Source organism: Falco punctatus (assembly GCF_963210335.1).
Source record: "Falco punctatus genome assembly, chromosome: 2".
NCBI lineage: Eukaryota > Metazoa > Chordata > Aves > Falconiformes > Falconidae > Falco > Falco punctatus.
The window spans coordinates 62,503,552-62,525,987 of NC_137581.1; the positions used below are offsets into that span (position 1 = coordinate 62,503,552).

The 22,436-nt window shown below is 37.0% G+C and overlaps 1 protein-coding gene across 4 annotated transcripts in view; it reads left to right on the top strand.

Annotated features, from left to right (window-relative positions):
- Positions 1-22,436, top strand: part of MYO16 (myosin XVI) — a 452,710-nt gene that overhangs the window by 193,632 nt on the left and 236,642 nt on the right. For all 4 annotated transcript variants that reach the window (XM_080377718.1, XM_080377716.1, XM_080377717.1 and 1 more), the window contains one exon: positions 21,777-21,885. In XM_080377718.1, the coding sequence (XP_080233844.1) occupies positions 21,777-21,885 (109 nt within the window). The remainder of the gene's footprint in view (positions 1-21,776; positions 21,886-22,436) is intronic.

Sequence of the window (22,436 nt, forward strand, 5' to 3'; positions counted from 1 at the left end):
AAAATTAAAATTCCTGGAGGTAAAAGAGAGTTAGACCTGCTGGGAAAAATAACACACCACTTTTGGCTGGAGCAGATCAGGACAAGTATGCCAAGAGGTAAACTACAGGCACAAAGACGGGGAATTTTGGGTCAGCTTCACTGTAATTATCTTGATCCCCAGACAAAGAGGATGAAGGAATAACAAATCAATGGAAATCAACATCTGGCTTTTGATCTGAAGTAAACATAGTTCTGTGCTGTGAAGAAGATGGTTTGGGGATGTTCCACTACTGCGGGATATTTGTAGGTGAGACTCATTCTTTATGCTGGGTGGCCTCTGCTTGAATCAGTGATACAATTACCCTGTGAGTCACTCTTAGAGAGCAGCTAGGAAATACAAGGAAAAATTATAAAATAGAGAAGTGAAAAGCTGCCTGGTAGTCAAGAACTTGGTAACAAGAAGACAACAGCCTAGCTATTAAGAAAGAAACTATGGGCCTGGGAGTTACTGGGGTTTCTTTAGGATTGACCCTACAATGCTATTTTATTTAGAGTTTTCAGTGATAGCCTTGGGAAGAAAAATAGGACATGATAATGAAATATGCTGATGCAAAGCTGCAATGCCTTGTCAGTTTGGGTGAGGATGTTATGCAGAAAGAATAGGGTATCTTTGAAGACCTAAGTAATAAAAATGGGTTGAAATTTAAGTGTACAAAGTACAAGGTCATGTTCTGAGCTATGAATAACAGGCATTTCTGTGATACACTCAGGAATAATCAGTTGGAAACAAGGAAAAGGACCTCAGAGCTTTAGTCAATTGTAAGGTGATTATACGCTAAAACATGTAGCTGCCAGCAGGGAAAAGAAATTCTTGGATTTGTCAGAATTAAGATGTTTCCAGTAAAAGGGGAAAAGTGTTATTGCCACTGACAAGAATGACAGCGTGCAATCAACTATACACAGCTGGATTTGAGGATGGTAAATTGTACCAAAGAAAATTCCAAAGATAAACAGGAGAATAGAAAGCTTACCTTATGAGAAGGAGCTTAAAAGTGTATGTTTAACTTTAAAAAAAAAGGAAAACAAAGATCAAAACAGAGAGGGTATAAAAATTCTGTAAATATATCAGGATAGAGGAGGAGGTAAAAAAGCTATAAAAGCCTGAAGTTACTACTGGCATGAAAACAGATGATTATAAAATGTCCAGGAATAAACTTAAGACAGAAGTTAAACTAGCTTTTCTGAATGTTAGGCGATATAGACATAGGTTGGAAAACAACATTCCATGAAGGAGTAATAGAGGACAAAGAAAAAACCCTAACTGGCCTTAATATTGATCTTAAAGTTGTGAATGGGATTATATGTTATGTGTTTACCTGCATTATTAAAGTAATGCCTCAGGAGATCCATTCTAGTATTATATTCCTACACGACATCTGTTCAGAGGGCTGTGTAGATGTAATTATCCTGGTTGTGTGCTTAAAATAATAAAGTCACATACGGAGGATATTATACTTTTGTGAAAAACAGCAAATACAGTTACGTGGTGCATATTTGATGCCTGTCAGATTATGGGTAAATTTCTACGATATGAAAAAAGGCAGGAGAAAAGTTCATGGAAGAAGATATTTCAGAAAGAGTAGTTAGACATATTGACTACAAGGAAAACATTAGTGTTTTTAAAGTATTGAAATATTTTTGTAGTGTTTTAAAGTATTTGAATTTTTTTAAAACATACTATTTTCAGATCTTTGAAAAACAAATTGCATAACAGGCAAGTAGTATGAAATCAATGGGAAAAAAATTAAGAAAAGGCTTTTATTCCTCAAGAAAAGAAGCCCCAAGGCCACAAAAAAATCACATGTATGATCACTGGTACTAAATTCAAAATGGTATTTAGATCTGTAATTAATTGTGTGCCTCAGCAGTATTTGTAAGTGAAACTGCAGACTGGTTCATAAACCTGAATATTATCTTAATAAGGGATATGAAAAGGCTGATATATGAAAAATATGTCAGTGAAGAAGCTTGATTAATCAGGGAAATAGAAGAATTACAAAAAGAAAATAAAAGTGCTATAAGACAATTTTTTGAGACATTTGCTTGAACTTATTTAACAGTTCCTGTTGAGTTCGTCATTCTCTCTGTCTTCCAGGTTTTGCCAGGAGCTATATAAACAAGAAATTTTTGGAAATGAGAAAATTTGAATTTGTGTGGTCTAGTGCAGTGGTCTTCAAAGTGGATGCACACCCTAGGAGGTGTGCAAGATGATTCATTGGGGGTATGAGAACTTCTATTTTTATTTATTTTTTGTCTTAAAAAAAATTGAAGCCTTACTAATATGTAACATACATATTGATGCTGGCACCCTCAGTCTATCCATAGGTCAGAGGGTCCCATGTTACGAACAGTAGACGAGGTGTCCTGGGGAAAGAGTGGGTGCTCCACAATGCAGAGTTGTTGGTAGTGGTGCTCTCACTTGTTCATCTGCTTGCAGCGTATTGCAATGTATTGCAGTTTGTGTATGTCTGGTTACATGGATTTACAGGTTGTGTTATCTAGTTTTAACTAAACTAACCCTTACAAAATGGACAAGTAGCTTAAAAAGATTCCTGAAGAGAAAATGCAGATCCAAGATAATAAGGCTAATAATGACAGCACAAAAGAACAGCAAAATGGCAGAGCAAACACTTCTCCTAGTCCTAGTATGAGCTTTCATCATTACCAGGCAAAATCACTGCCAATCTGTTCAGATCTAATTAGTGATGTTTGAAGTCATGCAATACTCAATATGGTATTTTACAAAATTTCACTAAACTTAATGATAAATCTTCAGAAGCCTCTTTTGAGGCTTAATAGTGAGACAAAAAGCCACATACCAGTGGGAACACACTTGTTCTTCCTGCTGCCATAAAAATGGCTGAAATAATAAATGAAAAATAGTATGTTGACAAGCTGAAATGCAGTCCTTTGTTAGCAAATACAGTTGGAAGACATGCAGGAAACATCACTGAAGATTTGAAGAAACAAGTATTAGGATGAATTACACAATGCTGGTGGTTTGCTATGCACTTGGCTGGAAGTACAGGTGTTTCTAACAAGTCCATGTCTCTGCTTATGGTATTTGACCATGAGACAGTGGAGTTCAGGATTCTGTGTGGAGGAAGCAGGGCAACAAATAGGATTGCAACCCTGGACTTAAGGGTTCTAACTTTGGACTCTTCAAGGACCTACTTGGAGGAATCCCATGGGTTAGGGCTCTAGAGGGTAGGGGAATCCAGGAGAGCTGGCTGATATTCAAGCATCACTTCCTCCAAACTGAAGATCAGTGCATCCCTATGATAAGAAATCAAGCAAAGGGGATAGGAGACCTGCATGGATGAGCAAGGAGCTTCTGGCAAATCTCAATCGGAAGAAGGAAGTTTATGGGATGTGGAAAAAGGGGTAGGCTGCTTGGGAGGGATATAGGAATGTTGTCAGTGGGATGCTGGGGTGCATCAGGAGGAGCGTGGCCGGCAGGTTGAGGTAGGTGATCCTGCCCCTCTCCTCTGCCCTGGTGAAGCTGCACCTGGAGTGCTGTGTCCAGTTCTGGGCTTCCCAGTTGAAGAGAGACAGGAAACTACTGGAGAGGGTGCAGTGGAGGGCTGTGAAAATGATTCGAGGTCTGGAGCATCTCCCTTATGAGGAAAGGCTGAGAGAGCTGGGCCTGGCTTGGAGAAGACTGAGAGGGGATTTTTTCGATACATATAAATATCTTAAGGGCAAGTGTCAAGAGGATGGTGCCAGGCTTTTTTCAGTGGTGCCCTGTGACAGGACAAGGGGTAACGGGCACAAATGGCAACACAAAAAGTTCCACCTGAATATGAGGAAGACCTTCTTTACCTTGAGGGTGACAGAGCCCTGGGACAGGCTGCGCAGAGAGGCTTTGGAGTCTCCTGTGGAGACATTCAAAACCCACCTGGATGCAACTCTGCAACCTGCTCTAAAAGAACCTGCTGTAGCAAGGGTTGGACTAGAAGATCTCCAGAGGTCCCTTCCAATCCCAACCATTCTGTCATTCTGTGATTTCCTATATTCTGTTTCGGTAACAAAATACATGAAAAAATACTTTCTTGTGAGCCACTAAAAGAAATACGTGCCAAAGGAGATACAATCTCAACAGTCAAGGACTTTTTAATAGAAACGATGTTTTATGGAAAAAACTGTGCTAGTGTAACCATTAATGGAGCAGCTGCTGTGACTGGAGTACAAATGAATTCTGGGGTAAAATTACAGAGCTTGCACTACACCTGAAATTCACTCACTGCGTCATTCATAAGCAAGCTATTGCAGCCAGGCTATTGGACCCAGAAGTGCACAAAGTGCTACAGGATGTCATCAGTTTGGTTAATTTTATAAAAAACAAGACCTTTAAATAATGTATTCTTTACAATACTTTGTAATGAGATGGGGAATGACTGTGAAATTGCCTTGTACTGCACATTCACGGGTTATCTTGTGGCAAAGCACTTAAAAGAGTTGTTGAACTTACAGATGAATTCTGAGTTTTGTTTTAAAAGACAAATTTTGCAAATTTGCTAACATTTTCTGTAGTGAAATGTCACTGTCACTAGTGTGCTATGTAGTAGATTTTGGGGGAAAAAAAAGCACACAATTAATCTGTCCTTTCAAAGTAAAGGTGATGGTTTAACAATGGGAAACCATTGGAAAGTATCTGCTTTTCAAGAGAAACTCATGTGATGGGGAGAGCATTTTGAAAAGAGATATTTGTAAGTATTTCCATTGTTATATGATTTTGATGCCAAAAATGACACATCACCTATAAAGTCTCTCATATCTGTACATTGAAAAAACTTGGAAACAGAATTTCCTAACCTGTTTTAAAAGGTTCGAGACAAAGAGTTTCGGTTGCTTTTGAACCCATTTGTTAAAAGTAAAAATGCAACAACTTCACATTAGTTTGCAAAAGCAAGTGATGGACATCAGGAAAGATGGACATTTCCTAGCCAAATTTCAATAAAAAGCCTTTGTTTAATTTATAGATGGGGTTGAAAAATCAATAAAATGGTTTAGTGAGCACTACCAATGATGCACTTCTTCCATTTGGATCTATAAATATATTTGTGAGCTATGACAGACATAAAAACCAAGTACTGTAATGAACTGAGCTTAGAACCAGACCTTTGAATCACTGTATCACAAAGTGTTAAACCAAAAAATGTAAAGGATAACAAAACATATTCAATCACATTGGTCTTGTTAAAAATATTAGTATTAATAATAATAGAGCAAATTATTTTTGTACCATTAATAAATTAAAAAATATTTTAAAACATGCCTTATTTCATCTTTATGTCATCATTGTTTCATTTCTTTTTGTGTGTATGTTTTATAATGTATGTATTATATTAGTACAGTGGTACATGTGTATAATTTACAAACAAATGTACATATATTGGGGGTGTATGCTCAAAATTTTTTTATGGATGAGGTGCACGACAAGAACATTTTGGAGGTCAGTGGTCTGGTGGTTATAACAGTAACCTGGAAATGTGGAAGACTTAGAGTAACATTGTGTAATGTTTGTACTTACTGGGGCACTACTATCAACCTATCATGAAGGTCAGCCAGCTGTAAATTGCTAGAGAATGTATATTGCTGTTTCTCTTGAAGTCTAGAAAAGGGAAGTCTGCAATGAAAGAAGTGGTTTTGGCAGCTTAGTGGGTTGAACAACTTGTTTGCAGTAATTTTCAGTGTGCCGTTGGTGTTAGATCTAATGGAGCAGGACATAAGTGTATACTCTGTTTCCTCTTACGGGGACATTTACCTACCCAGATCTATATCACCCCACTCTCCCAGTAGTAAGGAAAGGTCGTATTTGTCCTTTTATTTAGTCACTCCTGAAAACTATAAAATGTTCAACACAGATAAGACAATTTCAGTGCCTTCTTTCTCTAAATTTCTTTCCATAATTAATCATGTTATTCACAACAACCATAGTAAGCCAGAAACATACAACTTTTGAGGTATCTTTTGAGATCTTTCACCATCACCCTTTTCTTGATCCTAAGGAAAATGAGTATGTCACAGAAACTGAACCTTGCAGCATCTTCAAATTTCTAGTAAAACAGAACTATGACAAAGATGGTAGATGTGATTCCCAGACTTTAGAGTAATCTTGTCAGCTTCTGTCTTTGGAAAAATAAAACCAAAACCAAAACCAAACAACAAACAAATGAGAGATAGGAGTATTCTTTCAGGTAAGTTGATACCTTGTTATTTGTTTGGATAGAACTGTCTTGCAATGCTAAAAAAAAAAACCAAACAAGCAACCCCAAACCAACAGTCTCCCCCCTCAGTCTGTGTGGCTTTTTGTGTGTTTTCATTTTGGGAAACATTGGAATGAAATATCACTGTGGCATAGTTTCTAATGCATAATTTAGAAGGGTTTGGGAGCATGAACCTATGAAAAAAAGCATCATCAAATGAATCTTCATGAATTCTTGAATTTCTGAGTGAGCTAGTAGAGGATAATGCAGCACTGATACAATTTATAAAAAATTCAAGGGCAACTTATCTTGGTATGCCATCATAAAGACTGATGTGTAAAGTAATTGAAAAGAAAACTGCTGAAACCTAGCCTATATATTGAAAACCAATGGTTTAGGTAAATTATAACAGTGCAGGGTTAGTGGAGGTAATAAATGAGGTGACATGAGGACCAGTAAAAGGCTCATGTTTGCAAATGTTTTGAAGACCCTTCAATTAAGGTAGGAAAAGCGGAGAAAAACATTGACTTACCAAATCTAGGATAATTAGACTGTGCAAAAAGTTGTTAATTCAGTTTAGTGTGGAGCAATGTAATATAATGATACTGGGATGTGTAGTGAAGTGTAGGACTTAGATGTGAATTGAAAGATAGTGGGAAGTGGAATGTAGTTTTGGGGTTATTGTTTGGTTTTGGTAATGAGCTTGAGCAAGATGTGATTGCTGTCTGCAAGGACAAAAGGCTAAAAGGATGTTGAGAAAAGTGTGTAAAAGCTGGAATATGGAAGCACAGGAAAAAAGTGTCTTTTTATATGATTTCTGAATAACAGCTGCATCTTCAGCTATGTAAAAATCAGAGTTTATCAAATCACACTTGCCTTCATTTCAAATGACTCATTAGAAACCATGATATGTTGCAAACTTTTAAAGCACAGTAATTAACGTTTTTTGAAAATGTTAAAAGGTGGGAAGTAATTGTTGAATTAAAATAAATATTGCAAGATTACTGATATTGCATTTCTTGGGAAGAAGGATGTTCATTAAAATTATGAGAATACAGGAAGTTGGGAAAAAATATTTTTTGGAATGAAGACCAGAGAATGATAAAGGAATGATTATGGACACATGTTGTTGGGCAGGGTGATAGGAAGATGATAGGTGCCTATCACCTCATCTTTTGCTGCTAAGATTACGCTATATGAACATGAGTAAAAAAATCTGTCTGATAAAACACATAAATCCTTGATGGGTTACATAGCATTATGTCTTTAAAGTCTTTTTTTAGATTTTGTGTAAAATACTGACACTTTTCCAAGTCATTGAGAGCATTTTGTGCAAATAAACCTGGAATTTTATATTTGATTCATATATAAATGTCAGCTGTGATTATGCCTGTACTGGTAGGATTTATAAGTGTATGATTCCTTTTTCATATAATCAATAAGAAAATTTGGGATGGGATGTGTATTTCCCTCATGGTTGTTGTAGGGAGTAACTTGCTGTAGTCCTACACAGCAAGTTACTACTTTTTATGGCTGGAAGTTTTTGGTATCTGCTGCACTTCATCCATTACCCACGCACAGGAAAATAATAGGGTAATCTGCTTGTCTAGTGAGTTCTTTAATTACACACTGGTGTTCTGAGAAGCCAGTTCTGTATTAAGATGACTGGCATACTAAACTTCCTAAATACCTTTGGTATTTCACACAATGACTTGTTTGTAGAGTGTACAGATTTAATTACTAACCAGCAGGATAGTATCAACCTGAGTGCAGATTAAGCTTCTATACAGTCCTTTCCCTGTACACTGGGAATATGTTGATGTTATCAATCAACACAATGCATCTGTCTCATAACAAAAATGCAAATAAACTGAGTTAAATTAGCAGTTTTGTACCCTTAGTACCTTACATGAAATGAATGCGTTTATCTTTGCAAAACCTGTAGACTGTACACAGCTATCATTTATTATGTACTGTTTAATCTCTTGCTTTTTATACCAGACACATGTAGTACAGAATTTATTTTTACTGTACATGTATATACATTAATGTAGACCTTGATTTTTTCTCTCCATTAGAAAAATAGTAATATCTAATGTCATGCCTGCCTGCAATAGTGCTATTTATTTCCATTTGCCATTTGAATCATACTTAATTTACATTATATATATATGTATGTGTATATATATATTTATGTATGTATGTGTAATCTCAAGATAGACTGCAGAACAAAAATCAGAACATTCAGCATCTGTATTTCGCAAGCTGCGTAAATACAGTCATGGATATGACAGTGTGCATAGATGGGAAGAAAAGACTAGCTTCCCACAGAGAGGGGCTGAAGAGAAGATGATCATGTAAAACAGGGTCTTCATTTTTGCTCCTAGTTAAGTTTTCCACCATTTGTGTTATTTACACTGAGCCTGGAAGCCACCAGCTTCTCAAAATCTGCTTCCAGTCATTGCTGAGCCATGAAAATCAGCTTCCTTTCTTTGCTGCTCCATGTGGTTGTTTGGTTTATTCTGCATTTCAGTATTGGTGTGTCAGGGTCGGAAACCCTCTGAGTGAAGCTACTAGGCAGAATTTTCCCCCGCTGTTTTGTTTGGGAGTGTGTGTGTGTGTTTGTGTATATGTATGTATGACTACTTCCCCATATATACACACACATATATATGCATGCATATATATATACACACACATATGGAACTTAGTAGGAAACACATTATAAAATGTAAAACTTGCTGTCCTATTTTCCTATTTGTGCCTGTACTTATCAGTACTATAGTTCCTATTCAGAGGATGTTTCCTGTCCCCATTTTGCCTACAATAAGCTGTGCCTTACTAACTGTCCAATACTGTACACAAATGACAGTTCTTACTAACCCCAGGGACTGATCTTTCTATTTCCTAAACTATGAGATTTGGTTGACCTTTTGTAATTACAAGCTTTATTGATGATGTAAAGAAACTTTTAACTCAATCTGTAGTGTCAGATTTAAAGACTTTTTGACAGAGAATTCCAAAGGCTCATCCTTACTGTGTGAAGGAGAATTTCCTTCTATTTGTTCTAAAAATAAAAGGCAATAATTTCATAAAGTGACCTTTTGTTGCAGTATTATGAAACAGGGAGCAATCATTTTTCTTTGTGCTTGTCATAATTTTTAATGATTACAATTAAAATAAAAATGAAAATATGCTCTCATACTGTTATCAGAGGCATTCAGTGCTTGAATAATTTCATTTTTTCCATAAGCTCTGCTACTGATGAGAAGCATGCAAGTCCCATGTGCACAAGCAGATGGGGAAATTTTAGTCTTTAGTCATCAATGCTCTTTGAAGGTTCCCTTCTAATTCCATTTTCTTGCCAAATAATTTGAGAGCTGGCAATTTCAAGACAAATACTCATCCTGTTCTTCAACCCTTTTTATTGACTTCATTCTGATCTTTTGCATTCTTGTTGCAGTGTTTTAAAAATAGAACTGAATGCTGTTCTAGGCAAAGAGAAGTTTTCTTTGTGATATAATATCACACAAATATATTTTGCTCAAATTTCTTTATTGTAACTTCTTTAATCTACCTCTGTTTCCAGTATAAATATTAAATTACGGAGAGAGAAAATATATTCTGAGATTTCTTCTCAATTTTTTCTTGCTTTCAAAGAAAATGGTTTGATTAAAAGAGTTAAAAGTATGTCTCAGCTTATTTTTGTGACATTCAGACTGGTCCATCCAATTCATATAATTATCCCAATTAAACTTTTTATTGCATACTAAGCAAAAAGAAGGAGCTTCTCCATGCTTTTAACACCCTCCTGATACCCTAATGACTTGTCTTTTTGTTTCTTTTCTGAGAAGCTCTCCCTAAAACTGCAACAGGTATTTTGACCCAAGAGGTACCTCCATAAACAAAGAAACAAACAAACAGACATGGATACTGTTTTCTTTTTGTCATGCTTGGCTTTGCAGGTGAGAATCATGGATATATAGTTGTTCACTAGCTGCTCTTTAATACCACATTTACTTTTTTTTTTTTTTTTAAAGGCAATTTTTTGGCAGGTAGAATATTGAAATATCGATTTACATTAAGACAAGCGCATATCTTGACAGCAAGATTGGTTATTATAATTTCTATTTGAATAAAGTATGTGCAGAGACTGGAGAATAGGATGTTTAAACTTAGGGCTATGTAGGAGCCCTGGTACTGGACTTGAACATGTTCTTCCCATGGTCCAAGCTTGTTGATGGAAATCAGCTTCATTTGCCCTACACTGTGGCTAAGCTAAAGTGTCCCATCGCTGACCTCACATCTAGCCAACAAGAGCAAGAGAAAAGATATTCTTCTGGCCTCTTTTCCTCATAGATTTAAACCCAGGAGATTACATATGAAGAAGACATACCAAGGCTGATAAAATTAGTGTTCAAATTATATGGCAAAAATTGGTCATGCATTCAAGCTACAGATTTTGATTGTTAAGAATGATTAGTTGAAGTTGTTGGAAAAATACAGAATGAAGTATGGAAGTAAAGAAACAAATGGATATAACAAAAATAATTCTGTCCTTCCAATTTCTAGTCAAACAAGCTGAATCGTTCTGCATGTTCCCACATATTTAGGTGGGAGGAGAGAGGAAATAAAAACAATTACTTGAGGTAAAGCTAAGTCAAGGAAACCAGACTTCATTTAGCTTAGAAACTAAGATCTTAATTTCCTAAAAAACTTGGCAGTGTATCCTAGTAGTTAGGACATGAAGAACAACCATGAAACCTGACTTGCCAACTAATTAAGATCCAAGTAAATATCTGTATGCATTTAGAATTAATAGAATGTTCCCAAATCCTCATTAATGTTGTAGTACTAGGGCATGGAAATAGTGGTAACTTGAGAAATGTACATTATTTTTTGTTTGATAGCTGCTGGGTCAGTAGATTTTAACTTTTCATCTTCTAACTGTGTGATTATTTTTATTTTACTTTGAAAGATGTTATTGAAAACATACTATATATCTGCAGTGTTACCAGAAATGTTCAGTACTGGAACAGAGTGGGATTTTATTTGCCTTTTACATGCCTTCCAGCTGATGGGCAGAATTTAAGTCCCCACGGTGCACAAACAGATGGGAAAATGTTGGTCTTTAGTTTCCAGTCATCAATGCTAATTCTTTTATCTTCGGAATGCATTAGTCAAACACACTATGCCTGTCAAGGAATCCGTAATATGTGCCGTGACAGCCTTTTTTTTTTTAACTCTACTGAAAATCTTTTCTGTGACTTGATATTGCCCACATTCTCTTAGTTTAAGGAAAAAATGCCTTATTAATGAATTAAATGATTACTATTTTTATTATTTGTGTGAAGCAATTCAACAACCAAGAACTGTTTTTCAAATTAAATTGGCTATTCCTGTAGGCATTGGTGATCTTATACATGTACATCTATATGATGTTTTTTATACATAGCCACTGTATCGGCACGTTTCTTTACCCATTCATAACCAATGTGTCACAGAAGTTAAGATGCCTGGAATTTTTGGAGCACTGTAAAGTTCTTTATACACATTGACATACATCCATAAATCCTAATTTCTAGATTATAACAAAAAAGTCTGTTTTGACCAAGTGTTATGTTCCATATTCAGATTCAGGGGCTTTTTTCTGCAACATGTAACCCAGAAGTGTTGTGAATTAAAGAACTTCTATCCACGTGGCAGCTGAAATACTTTACTTACACAAGGATGAGTGAATTTTCAGCTGCATTTGTATGAAGCTTCCTTGCCTGGCCTAGCATGCAGCTATGAGGGGGAAAAAAGTCATAATGGCATAGCATAAATTTATATTAATACAAATGTATATATTTCAGCAATTATATAACGGTGCTGGCATAAAATTTTTGACACTGACTTATCTCCTGATTTCCTTTAAAGTGTCTTTTTGGAGATATGCAATCACTCCTCTTCAGTTTATGTGCCCAGAGGGCACTAACAAGGCTCTGTTGATTCTGTAGGCTACGTTGTCACAGACATAAGGGATTAATCTTTATGTTTGTGTTTTTATGATGTGGGATCAGGCATGCTGAAAATGAATTCAAACCTTTACTTATATCTCAAATTGAGCTTGCCCAGATGGCAGACAGTTCCTGCTTCTTGTGAAAGAATAGTTTTGGCAATGTGGCAGGCACGAGTTTGTAGACAGTAGCAACTCTCACAGAGTTTAAAGCCCTGAAATAGAACAAAGACTGCAAACAGCTGCAGACATCATTACCTTTCCTCTGTGAGAGGTGGGAACTCGTGCTTCGAATGAGCTGCAGGTAACCATTGAGTCAAGGTTATGGAAGAAGCCCTTTATCTGGTGCACTGGGCCAGCCCAGTTTACAGAGCTGTGCTCTCTGCAAGTCCATTTAAATGGACGTGAGAGGTTTTTTCCATTTATATTAATGGAGAATTTGTTTTCATGAATATGCCTTAACATGATGCCCTGCTATGGAGGATGTCAGCTGAGCAGGATAGTTTGTTCCCTGAATTTTCTCTGTAGCTACACAAGCCCATGTAAGGCATTTATAGAACATTTGTTAGTGTATCAGATTGCAAGCATGATAGATGAAGTTAGATCTTTTCAGTTGTTATTTTGATTTTTGATCCACAGATTTTACTTCTGAATTGCTGTATGGTTTTGGGGTACTTGTTCAGATTATTTTGCTAAGAGACACTCTGAAAAGAAAGGAAGGAAATATTTTCATTTTGGAGACTCCTACATGATGAGATTGCTGTTTGCATTTCTTCAATACTTTTAGAAGTTTGGGTTTCAATAAATACACTAAAAATTTACTGAGGTAAACCTATTATTTTTTTTAAATTATGCCTAGGTCTGGTATCCATTACAGTTGTGGGTGATGGTGTTTGGATGGGGAACTTAAATACCTACAAGTAACTTAACTGCCCGAGAGAAGTTATAGTTAATTATTTATAAACCATAGTACTTTCAAGCTAAAGTCATCAGTCTTGACTTCCTGAAATTTCTATTTAACCAAAGGTCAGGTGTGTCCCCTCAGGCTGCAGTGATGGAAATTGCTCTAAAAAGGATGAAGAACAGGCTTGTGAAAAGTTGCTTTTGTACAGCTGAAGTTTTAATTTATAGTCGTTTTCCTTTAAGATGTATGAAAGAAAAGAGGCTGCTAGGATTAACTGTATAGCAGATACCCCTGTTTGGGGAATGGTTTTCTCAGTCCCACTCCTGTCTTCTGGCCAGTATGTTGTCTTTTTTTCTTTTCTTTTCTTTTCTTTTGGCAGGCTATGTTGAGGGCCATTAAAGCCAAAACAGAAGCTTGAGCAGCTTTGAGGTGATCATGCTGTTTGTCTTGGGTTATACAGGAACTTACATGTCTTTATAGATAGTATAAATATTTGCGATTCCTCTTTCATTCTCTGTCAAGCCTGGAGAGAGGAGGAATAAAAGTAAAAATTTAAAAATAGGAAAGCTGCATTGTAGACTCCTAGTCCTGAATTTGCTCAGGGGACAGATGGCTTCCTCATGGGCTTCTTTTGACTTTTTGTTCTGGAACAGGAATCCTTGCTTTACTCTGGAGTTCATATAAATAAATTAACTATATCCTAAATAACTTTAGAATCTGTGGTGTCTTGGAGAAGATTCTTCCTTAAAGATTTATGTGGAAAAAGTTAAAAGTATTAAGACTGCAATCAGCATCCTGAGAAGCAATATGTAGATTCAGTAATATAGTTTCTAGATTGTTCTATACCCAAAAAGAGGGGAAAAAAAAAGAAGTGGTAAGTCAGCTCATTTGTGTCAGCTTTCATCTTAACAAGCAGGTAAACATGGCTTACAATAGGAAAAGGTATGGGAACTGATAACAGGGGATCTATAATTGTAAGCACTAAAAATGTAATTTCTCCCCCTCCCCAGCTCTTCTAGTAACTAAATTGTTATTTCTGTGAAATAATTTACTGCCCACAGAAAATCTGTTGTTGAAATGAGTTGGAAGGAAAACATGCTTTTGAACTAAGAGCAGCTGCTCAGTCTCATTTAATCTTTTATTTCATTGTCTGTGGTTTACTAATGTGGATAAGTCTTTGACTTTTTTTGAGCCCTGCCTTGAGAACTGTTCCTGTTCTGCTTAGCATCATGAATTTGTGAAAAGTGAGATCCAGAGCTAATGACATAAAACACAGTACTGTGTAGAGCAACATTATCCCTTTTGCTTTTTTAATGAATGAGAGTCGAGCAAGTCCAACAGGAGCCACAAAAAGAGGAGCCAGCTAGATTTCTGGTATTTGGTATCTTGAATGAAAATTTATGCAAGCCTTTGAGGTCCCAGAGCTAGATCACATGGTACCATGGAGCCTGTGAGCATGTGGTTTTCCTGTATGTTTCCTAGTTCGCAAGGAAATAGAGCATTATTTCCTGATTACAATTGCTTTCTTTTTAACTGATAGGATACTAAGGGTTTTTAGAAGGATGTACCATTTGCACAGTAGCCATAGTATACATGACAGCATGCATATTTGTGCATGTAAACCTTCAATGAGCAAAACCTTTTAATGGAATTAATGTGAAGGTTTAGGTCAATAAAGGAGGGAAAACTTAATTACTCATGTTACAGGAAGTGAAAGGCCACAAACATTTTGTGAAGAGCTACGTTTAGTCTTGGTCTACTTAGATGGTTAACATAATCTTATAAAAAGGAACTGGTTTTAAACTAGGTGGTTCTTTTTTTAAAAAAATAAGCATGAAGAGAAAGGGAATTGTCCAAGCTGTTACTGAAAAAATGCTACCCTTTCCCTTTTGGAAACAGTGGTTAACATAGAAGAGAGAAATAAGAAATTTTGGTATGTTTACACATATAGATGTATATACATTTTTAGAGAGAGAGAGGACATGGTATGGAATAAAAATAGATCACTAATATAAATAAACATAGAAATAGATAGCAAAAAGTCAGGTTTTGTGGGGAGGTTGACAGGTGACTGCACAAATTGCCTGTGGCTAGCTTACTGTGGAGCACTCGAACCATAGTAACAACTGTGCAGAAGCCTGTTACTAGGAGAAAACTTTTCGCATAGTAACAGGTACATTAACAAAACAGGTTTTTATATCCACACATATTCCTTTGGCTATATTTTATTGCTGATTGTCTTCATAAAGCCTCATGAAGCCAAAGCTGGTAATCGTAGGTAAAAGAGGCAGTGGCTGGGTCCTGATTTCTGTATTGAAAAATATTTTATACAACACCTCCAACTTTCTACTATACCAATAAAGTTAAATTGCTTACTTATTTCAAATGTTTAAATAACCTGCATGGAACACAAATTCGAAAGCATAATTTAAGGCATACAACAGAATGCAGGAATTTAAGCTTGAAATTCAGTGGATCATGCTCAGATTTTCTGGAGTTTACCTGGCTTCCACCTAAAATGGATGGATGCTGACCCTGGTTTGGAGAGCAGTTCAACCAGCTAACCCTTGTGATCACAAAGTTCCCTGGGTGCATAAGCTGTAGCATCCTAGCTGGGGAGCTAAGCAGAGACATGCACAAATCCTTCCCAAGTCCCTGGGGAACCTCAGTAAGTTCTTCTTATCTTCTGTGAATGCCTAGATTGCAGTCCAAACAGTTGTGATGGTTTTATGCTTCTGGACTTACAACCTAGTGGCTAGAACTCTGTCCTTAAATATAGGAAACAGTTGGAGATGGCTCGAGAAGGTGTAAACCCACAGACCTTTTTCACACAAAACTGCCTTTAATTATGTCCGTAAAGTGCTGTGAGAATGTGTTTTTCACCTATCCTGATCAAGTTAGGCTGCTGATACACAAAATATTGTGGAATTCAGAGAGACAGAAGGAAAGAAATAATTTTAAATCTGTAAAGAAGGATACATTCCTCAGAATGGAGACTCCTGGGTCCTTGTTCTTTCTCAATTAATGGTAGGTAGATGTATTTCTTATTTAGGAATCATGAGATAAGATATGTAATAAACACCAGGAATAAAAAAGAGTCGCAAGGATGATTAGCTAGCTAGTAAATAGCGGCGAGAAACCTACATCTGTTGAATAGAAGAAGGAAGTTTGAAGACTTTTTTAAAAAAAGTCAAATATTTAATTAAAGGTCTGCCTCTGTGCATGTTAGATTGATTTTTCAATTTCAATTAATTATTAAAAAAGAGAGAGATTTATGGAGAAAATAAAAAATAGTTTGCTTATGAGTTAAAAATTACACTAATTAGACTTCCCAAATGTACACTATGGACTAAACTCAAATCTTTTTTTACCAGTGGGAATTTGGACATTGATCCACTGGCATATAGCTACAAGAACATAGTCTTAAGAGTTTGTGACTGCATTTATACTTTTGTGCTTGGGCTAAGTGGCAAAGGATAGTCCTGTAGAGTACTCTGGCTATGCTCACAATCTGTTCATGTGATTATGTGATGAAGTTACTATTTTTTGTAAGTTCTTGTAAATCAACATTTCCAATAGTGCTTGGACTTCAGAACCTGTTTGGTTCTTTCCCCACCTTCTGGAACACTATTTGGGAAGGAAGAATTCAGCTCCTACTGCATCCTGGTGTGCAAAGTGGTGTTCTTCCCTGTACTATCCTAAATTAGCTACAAGTTTAGCTGTACAAAGATGTGATCATGAGATAAATTATAGTGGGAATGTACATTGTATCGTGTACTCCACAATGAACCTGAAGTTGTTCATCTTTCTTCCACTTAATGGGAAGTCATCTGAAACTACAGCTTGGCCAAAAATGGGGGTATGTGCACATAGATAAGTACTGTGAAATTGTTCATATGTAACCTACCTCATGCTATATTGCTTCTGAGCTCAGTACCTAATCTTTAGGCCACCAGTTTTGCATATATGCAGAATAAAGCTATTCTACTCAGTTTGTCTGAAATGAAAATGTATCAGAGATTCTACAAGTAAGTAAATAGGCAGAAATTAAAACAGGAGTAAAAAGTGTACAGTAAAGTGATCCTAAGATAAATTGAAGTCTTGAATCATCATTTATAGAACCAGAAGGGAAATTTATCTCCTTTCACGAGCCAAAGATATTTTCTCTTTGGCAGAGGTCTCTGATTTCTGGTCACATGGGGATAGTGTGCAAACCTGGCACCATCTACTCGGTTATTATTGATCACCAGAGTTCACTTGCATATTCTCTGTCTACATACAGATGTTGTTCTGCGTACAAGAGTATGCACTTCAGTTGCATTTTGCATTCTGCGTCTTGACTAGGTGTCTTTGGGAATATTTTTTAATAATATCTTTAAAGATGTCCTTCCTACAGTCTTTCTAAAGTAGAAGCAATTTATCATTGCGGACAAATACTTCTCTCAAAAATACTTTTCATATTTATGGAATATATTGGATAAAGTTTTACAACACATTTATCTTTTTATTGAGAAATTACTTGAGAATGCAGATGTGTTGAGAATGGGTAACCTAGTAATTTTTCATGTACACTGAGTGCTGCATGCAAAATTTAAGCAGGTGGATAAAACTTTGAACTGAAATGGAATAAATACAGAATTGCATTTTGAATATAAACAAGTTATGCATATAAATTTGGAAACTAATATCAGCAGCCTGGGGATGGCATCCCTCATATTTTCTCCAATCGCTATGTACAGAAACCTAAAAACAAAGTAGGACTATATTCAGATAATCTGAATTTCATCTGCATCTCTAGTCATATTGGGGTTTCTTATTGTTTAATCTACAAGGCCATATATGTAACAATAGCACTTAAGTTCTTTAGCACAATTTTGGCCATCTGCATTTGAACTAAAGGTACAGTATTTGTGACATTTGCTACCTGCAATGTTCCACATTTTTGTCATGTTCTGTCTGTAACTTTGCTTGAGCCTGTTGGGTTTTTGCTGCTTAGTTTGCCTCTCTCCTTCCTTTATTTCACTTTGACCCCTACTAGTTACCTGTGTGAGTTTCTGTTGTACCTTCTGCCACCTGTGGGTTTGCCATCTTGTCTTTACTTATACAAGTAGCTAAGTGGGAAGTTTGCATTATAATTAGAAAATGAGATTTCACATCAGCTTTTAAGACTGGCCGTAACTATCTTAGAGATGCCAGGGAAAAAAAGAAATCCTCAGCAGCTGAAAAGTCTGTGTCACATTTAACAGTGAGTAATTTCCAATGTATTGCAGGCAAATGTGTAGTCAGAGCAAACAGGAGGAAATGTCCATACTACAAGTACTTCAAAATATTGCTGTGTACAATTTGCGTTATACCAACAGTCTGTCACACATCTTTTTGCCAGGTATCATGCAATACACTAAGGAAGGGAAATACAGTGGAATTTCCCACCTTTCTATACCTAGAATGGCTTTCTTTCTAAAGTACACTGGAGTTTGGTACTGGGCATAACTTGCATGACGCTGACAGAGGGGGGCTGCAAGCAGGGCTGGAGTGAAAAAAATTGCCCAAGCAGGAGCCGAGCAGAGGACCTGTGGGAAGTTATGTCTCTGGCAGAACTGTGGCCAGTGAAGGAGACCATGCCAAAGCAGTGGAGGAAGAAACAAGGAGCCACCAAAGGAAAGAAACCACAATGTGCTGACCCCAATCTCCTGCACTGCACTACTGCAGGTGTAGCATGCAGGTGGCAAGGGAATTGGAGATGGGAAGGGGCAGGAGTGGTGTCTGTAGAGGAGTCCAAATGTAGTTCTCTTAAGTGTTTGTCTGTTTGCCTGTTTCCATTTTTCAGTAGCAGAATCAGTAATTAAAAGTTTGCTAGTTGGCCAACAAATTAATTAAAATTCCCCAAGTTGAAACTTGTTTTATAGCCAGTGACAGGCTTTACAAATTAATGTTTGCAGCTATCCTCAAAACTTTTGGTACAGTTCTTAAAATTAGATTTGCTCAAGTCAGATGGGTCAAACAGCCTTCTCCAACGATGTGGCTAGCTTGGTGGGTGAAGGCTGAGCAGTAGATGTCATTTACTTTATTTTAGTAAGACTTTTTACACTGTCTCCCATAGCATCCTCATAGACAAAGTATGGGTTAGGTAAGCAGACAGTAAGGTGGATTGAAAACTGGCTGAGCAGCCTGGCGCCGAGGGTTGTGATCAGCATCGCAAAGTCCAGCTAGAGGCAATTCACTAGCGATATTTCCCATGGGCTAATGGTGGGTCCAGTCCTGTTCAAGGTCTTTATTAATGACCTAGACAGTGAGACAGAGCACACCCTCAGTAAGTTTACTGATGATACAAAACTGGGAGGCAGAGATGATACACCATACTAAAAATGCTTATTATTAAAAACTACTTCCCCCCCCCCCCCCCCCCAAGCAATATACTACCTTTAAATGTGCACCATTGTCCAGAACTGCTGCTTCACCTGAGTTCTGAGAGCTTCTCCAACTTCTTTTGCCAAAGCTTTCACCAAACTTGACCTTCTTTTTGGGAGCATTATGAACATTCCTTAAGAAATTCATTCATATAGAACTACTCAATAAAAATTACTTGAAGCTGAGTAATTCTATGTTATACTCTTCTTTCAACGACTTTACATCTCAGAGAGGAAAGAATAGTGTGCTGCTAGCCAGGTTAATTTATCCTGCTTTTCCTGAATTTAATGTCAAAGGTCTTTCAGTGTCTTAACTCAATGAGGAAGAAAATATATGTTTGTTTTATTATTATCCTCTGACACTTCTTCTGACACTGCCTGGAGATTATTTACATGCAGGAAAGGATAGGTACCTTCAAACTGAATCCTGGGCTGTACCAAAAGAAGTATGGCTAGCAGGTCAAGGGAGGTGATTCTTCCCCTCAACTCTGCTCTCATGAGACCCCACCTGGAGTAAATGTGTTCAGCTCTGGAGCTTCCAACATGGGCTCTTTGGGCTGCAAGCACGCTTTGAGGGGCCATGTTGAGCTTCTTATGCTTTAGCACCCCCAAGTCCTTCTCCTCAGGGCTGCTCTCAATCCATTTTCAGTCCAACCTGTGTTTGTACTTGGGATTGCCCTTGACCCACATGCAGGACCTTGCACTTGGCCTTGTTGAACTTCATGAGGTCACACAGACACACCTCTCAACCTTGTCAAGGTCACTCTGGACAGCATCCCTTCCCTACAGCATGTCAACTGCACCACACAGTTTGGTGACATTGTTCTAGTAGGATATCTGAGGTGTTTGAGATAGCTGGAGGTTAGTCATTCTTTGATGATTGTCTGTTCCCTTGTCATTATGGTGGGAACCCAGAACACCTCAGACTAGCAGTCCAGCTTCAACACCTTACGTTCGATGACATGAAGCCTATATGAATTTGCTAGTTTTTCATGTCATATTTCATTCTGAGACAGGAGTTGAGCCCATTAGGAGTTTTTCTTTGATACAGTACTTACAGAGTAAGCTCCTGAAAGAAACAGTCATACCTTCTATTAATAATTCTTTATTACAGTTGACCTCTGCTATTGTGGTTTTAAGCAAGGTTGTCCTTGGTACCCCTCATTTGTATTAGATAAACTTTTTATCATACAAGCTGGTAAGAAAAGTGATTAAATTTACCAGAGGTCACTCTTACTTCATAATTCCTTGACATTAAAAGCCATAGAGAGAAAACTTGAAATGAATTAAAGTTATGACCTCTTAAAGAAGATACATGACATTTCACTGTTATGTAAACTTTTATGCCCACCAGATATTTATAATATTTTCAAGGATAAGAGCTTTCTTATTTAAAAAAAAAAAAATAAATTAACATTGCCCTTTATAGTGCAAATTCTTTCACTAACAATATTTAATATAGAAAATATGAGTTTTCTTATGCTGGTGATTTCTTTTCAAGCTTCTCATGAATCTATTCCCATCCCTCCCCCCCCCCCCCCCCCCAATGGCTCTTTTTAGTTTGTCTGTCCTTTATATTGAATTTTAAATTAAAGTTATAGAAATGTCAGCCTGCTTCTTTAGGGACTACAGCTGAAATCATCGAGCTCACTTTCATTGTCTCCAGTTGGTGACAAATGGCAATTTTATTTAGCAAGGGATGGTTCTCTTTGAGATTGGATTGATGGATGAGGCCATAAGAGGTTGGGCCAGCTGACAAGGTTACCCTTACCAGCTGTCTGCCCATCTCTACTGCATGGGTGTCTGTGCTGCTTGTCAGTCAGCTGTTGAACGACTGCTGTTTGCTGTGTAGTGTTTTAACACAGACTGTAATCGGTGACAGCTTACTTCACTTTAAAATGCTGTGCTGCCAATGGTGGTGGTTCCAAAACTCACTCATCAGCAGCTCAGACATCTGTGCAGTAAGGGCAGGCTGGACAGCTAGGGTGGCAACAGTGTCAGCTGTCCCAAACAAAGCCAGCTTTTTGACATTCAAGAGTCCTTTGTTTTGTATTTGCTTTTTTGAGTGTTTTGATTGGGTTTGCTTCAGATTATAACCAGCCTGCTGTCTAAGAAACCCAGCTTTGAAATATTTCTGAATGGGAATGTATAAAAACCCCAGTAGTGTTTTGAGATTTCACTACAAAATCCTAAAATGTTTTTAATTTTTGTCTGTAGGCTGGAGCAAACGTGCTTCTGCAAGATATTAATGGAAACATTGCACTTGATTATGCCATAGAAGGGACTGAATCTAGCAGCATCCTTCTGATGTACTTGGAAGAAAATGGTAAGTCAGCCCTTCAGCTTCTGGAATGTTTTCAGTGAACATGACATAAACCCAAGAATTAAGGATATTAATTTGACATAAGAGAACACTGAAGCCAGTGGAACGATATTAGTTTGGAGATGAAGGGGAGGAAGACTATTTGGAGTCACAAAAGTTTTCAGTATGTTTAGACTGGAACAACTAACAGAGCTTAGTGGCAGTGGTCATTGTCAGATCTATTTTTGCCCATTCATATGGAGGTGCTAGAATGCCAATTCAAAGCAGAAAAAACTACAGTAACGCAGAAGTGAGGACCAGGTTTCACATTTTGTTTCATTTTGCATGTGAGTTGTGTATAGCCTCAAAGTGTATTTTTTCCAGTGACAGACTGTTAAATAAATAAATCTCTGCTAATAATCTGAATGATAATTTATATGAGATTTTATAATTTTTCAAAAATATTAGTATTGTTTCTGTTTTGTATTGAGAAAATACTGTAGTTGGATTTCTGTTGTGAAATATGCTTAATACATTATAGATGGCAGGACCTATATTGAAAAAAAAAGTGTTTG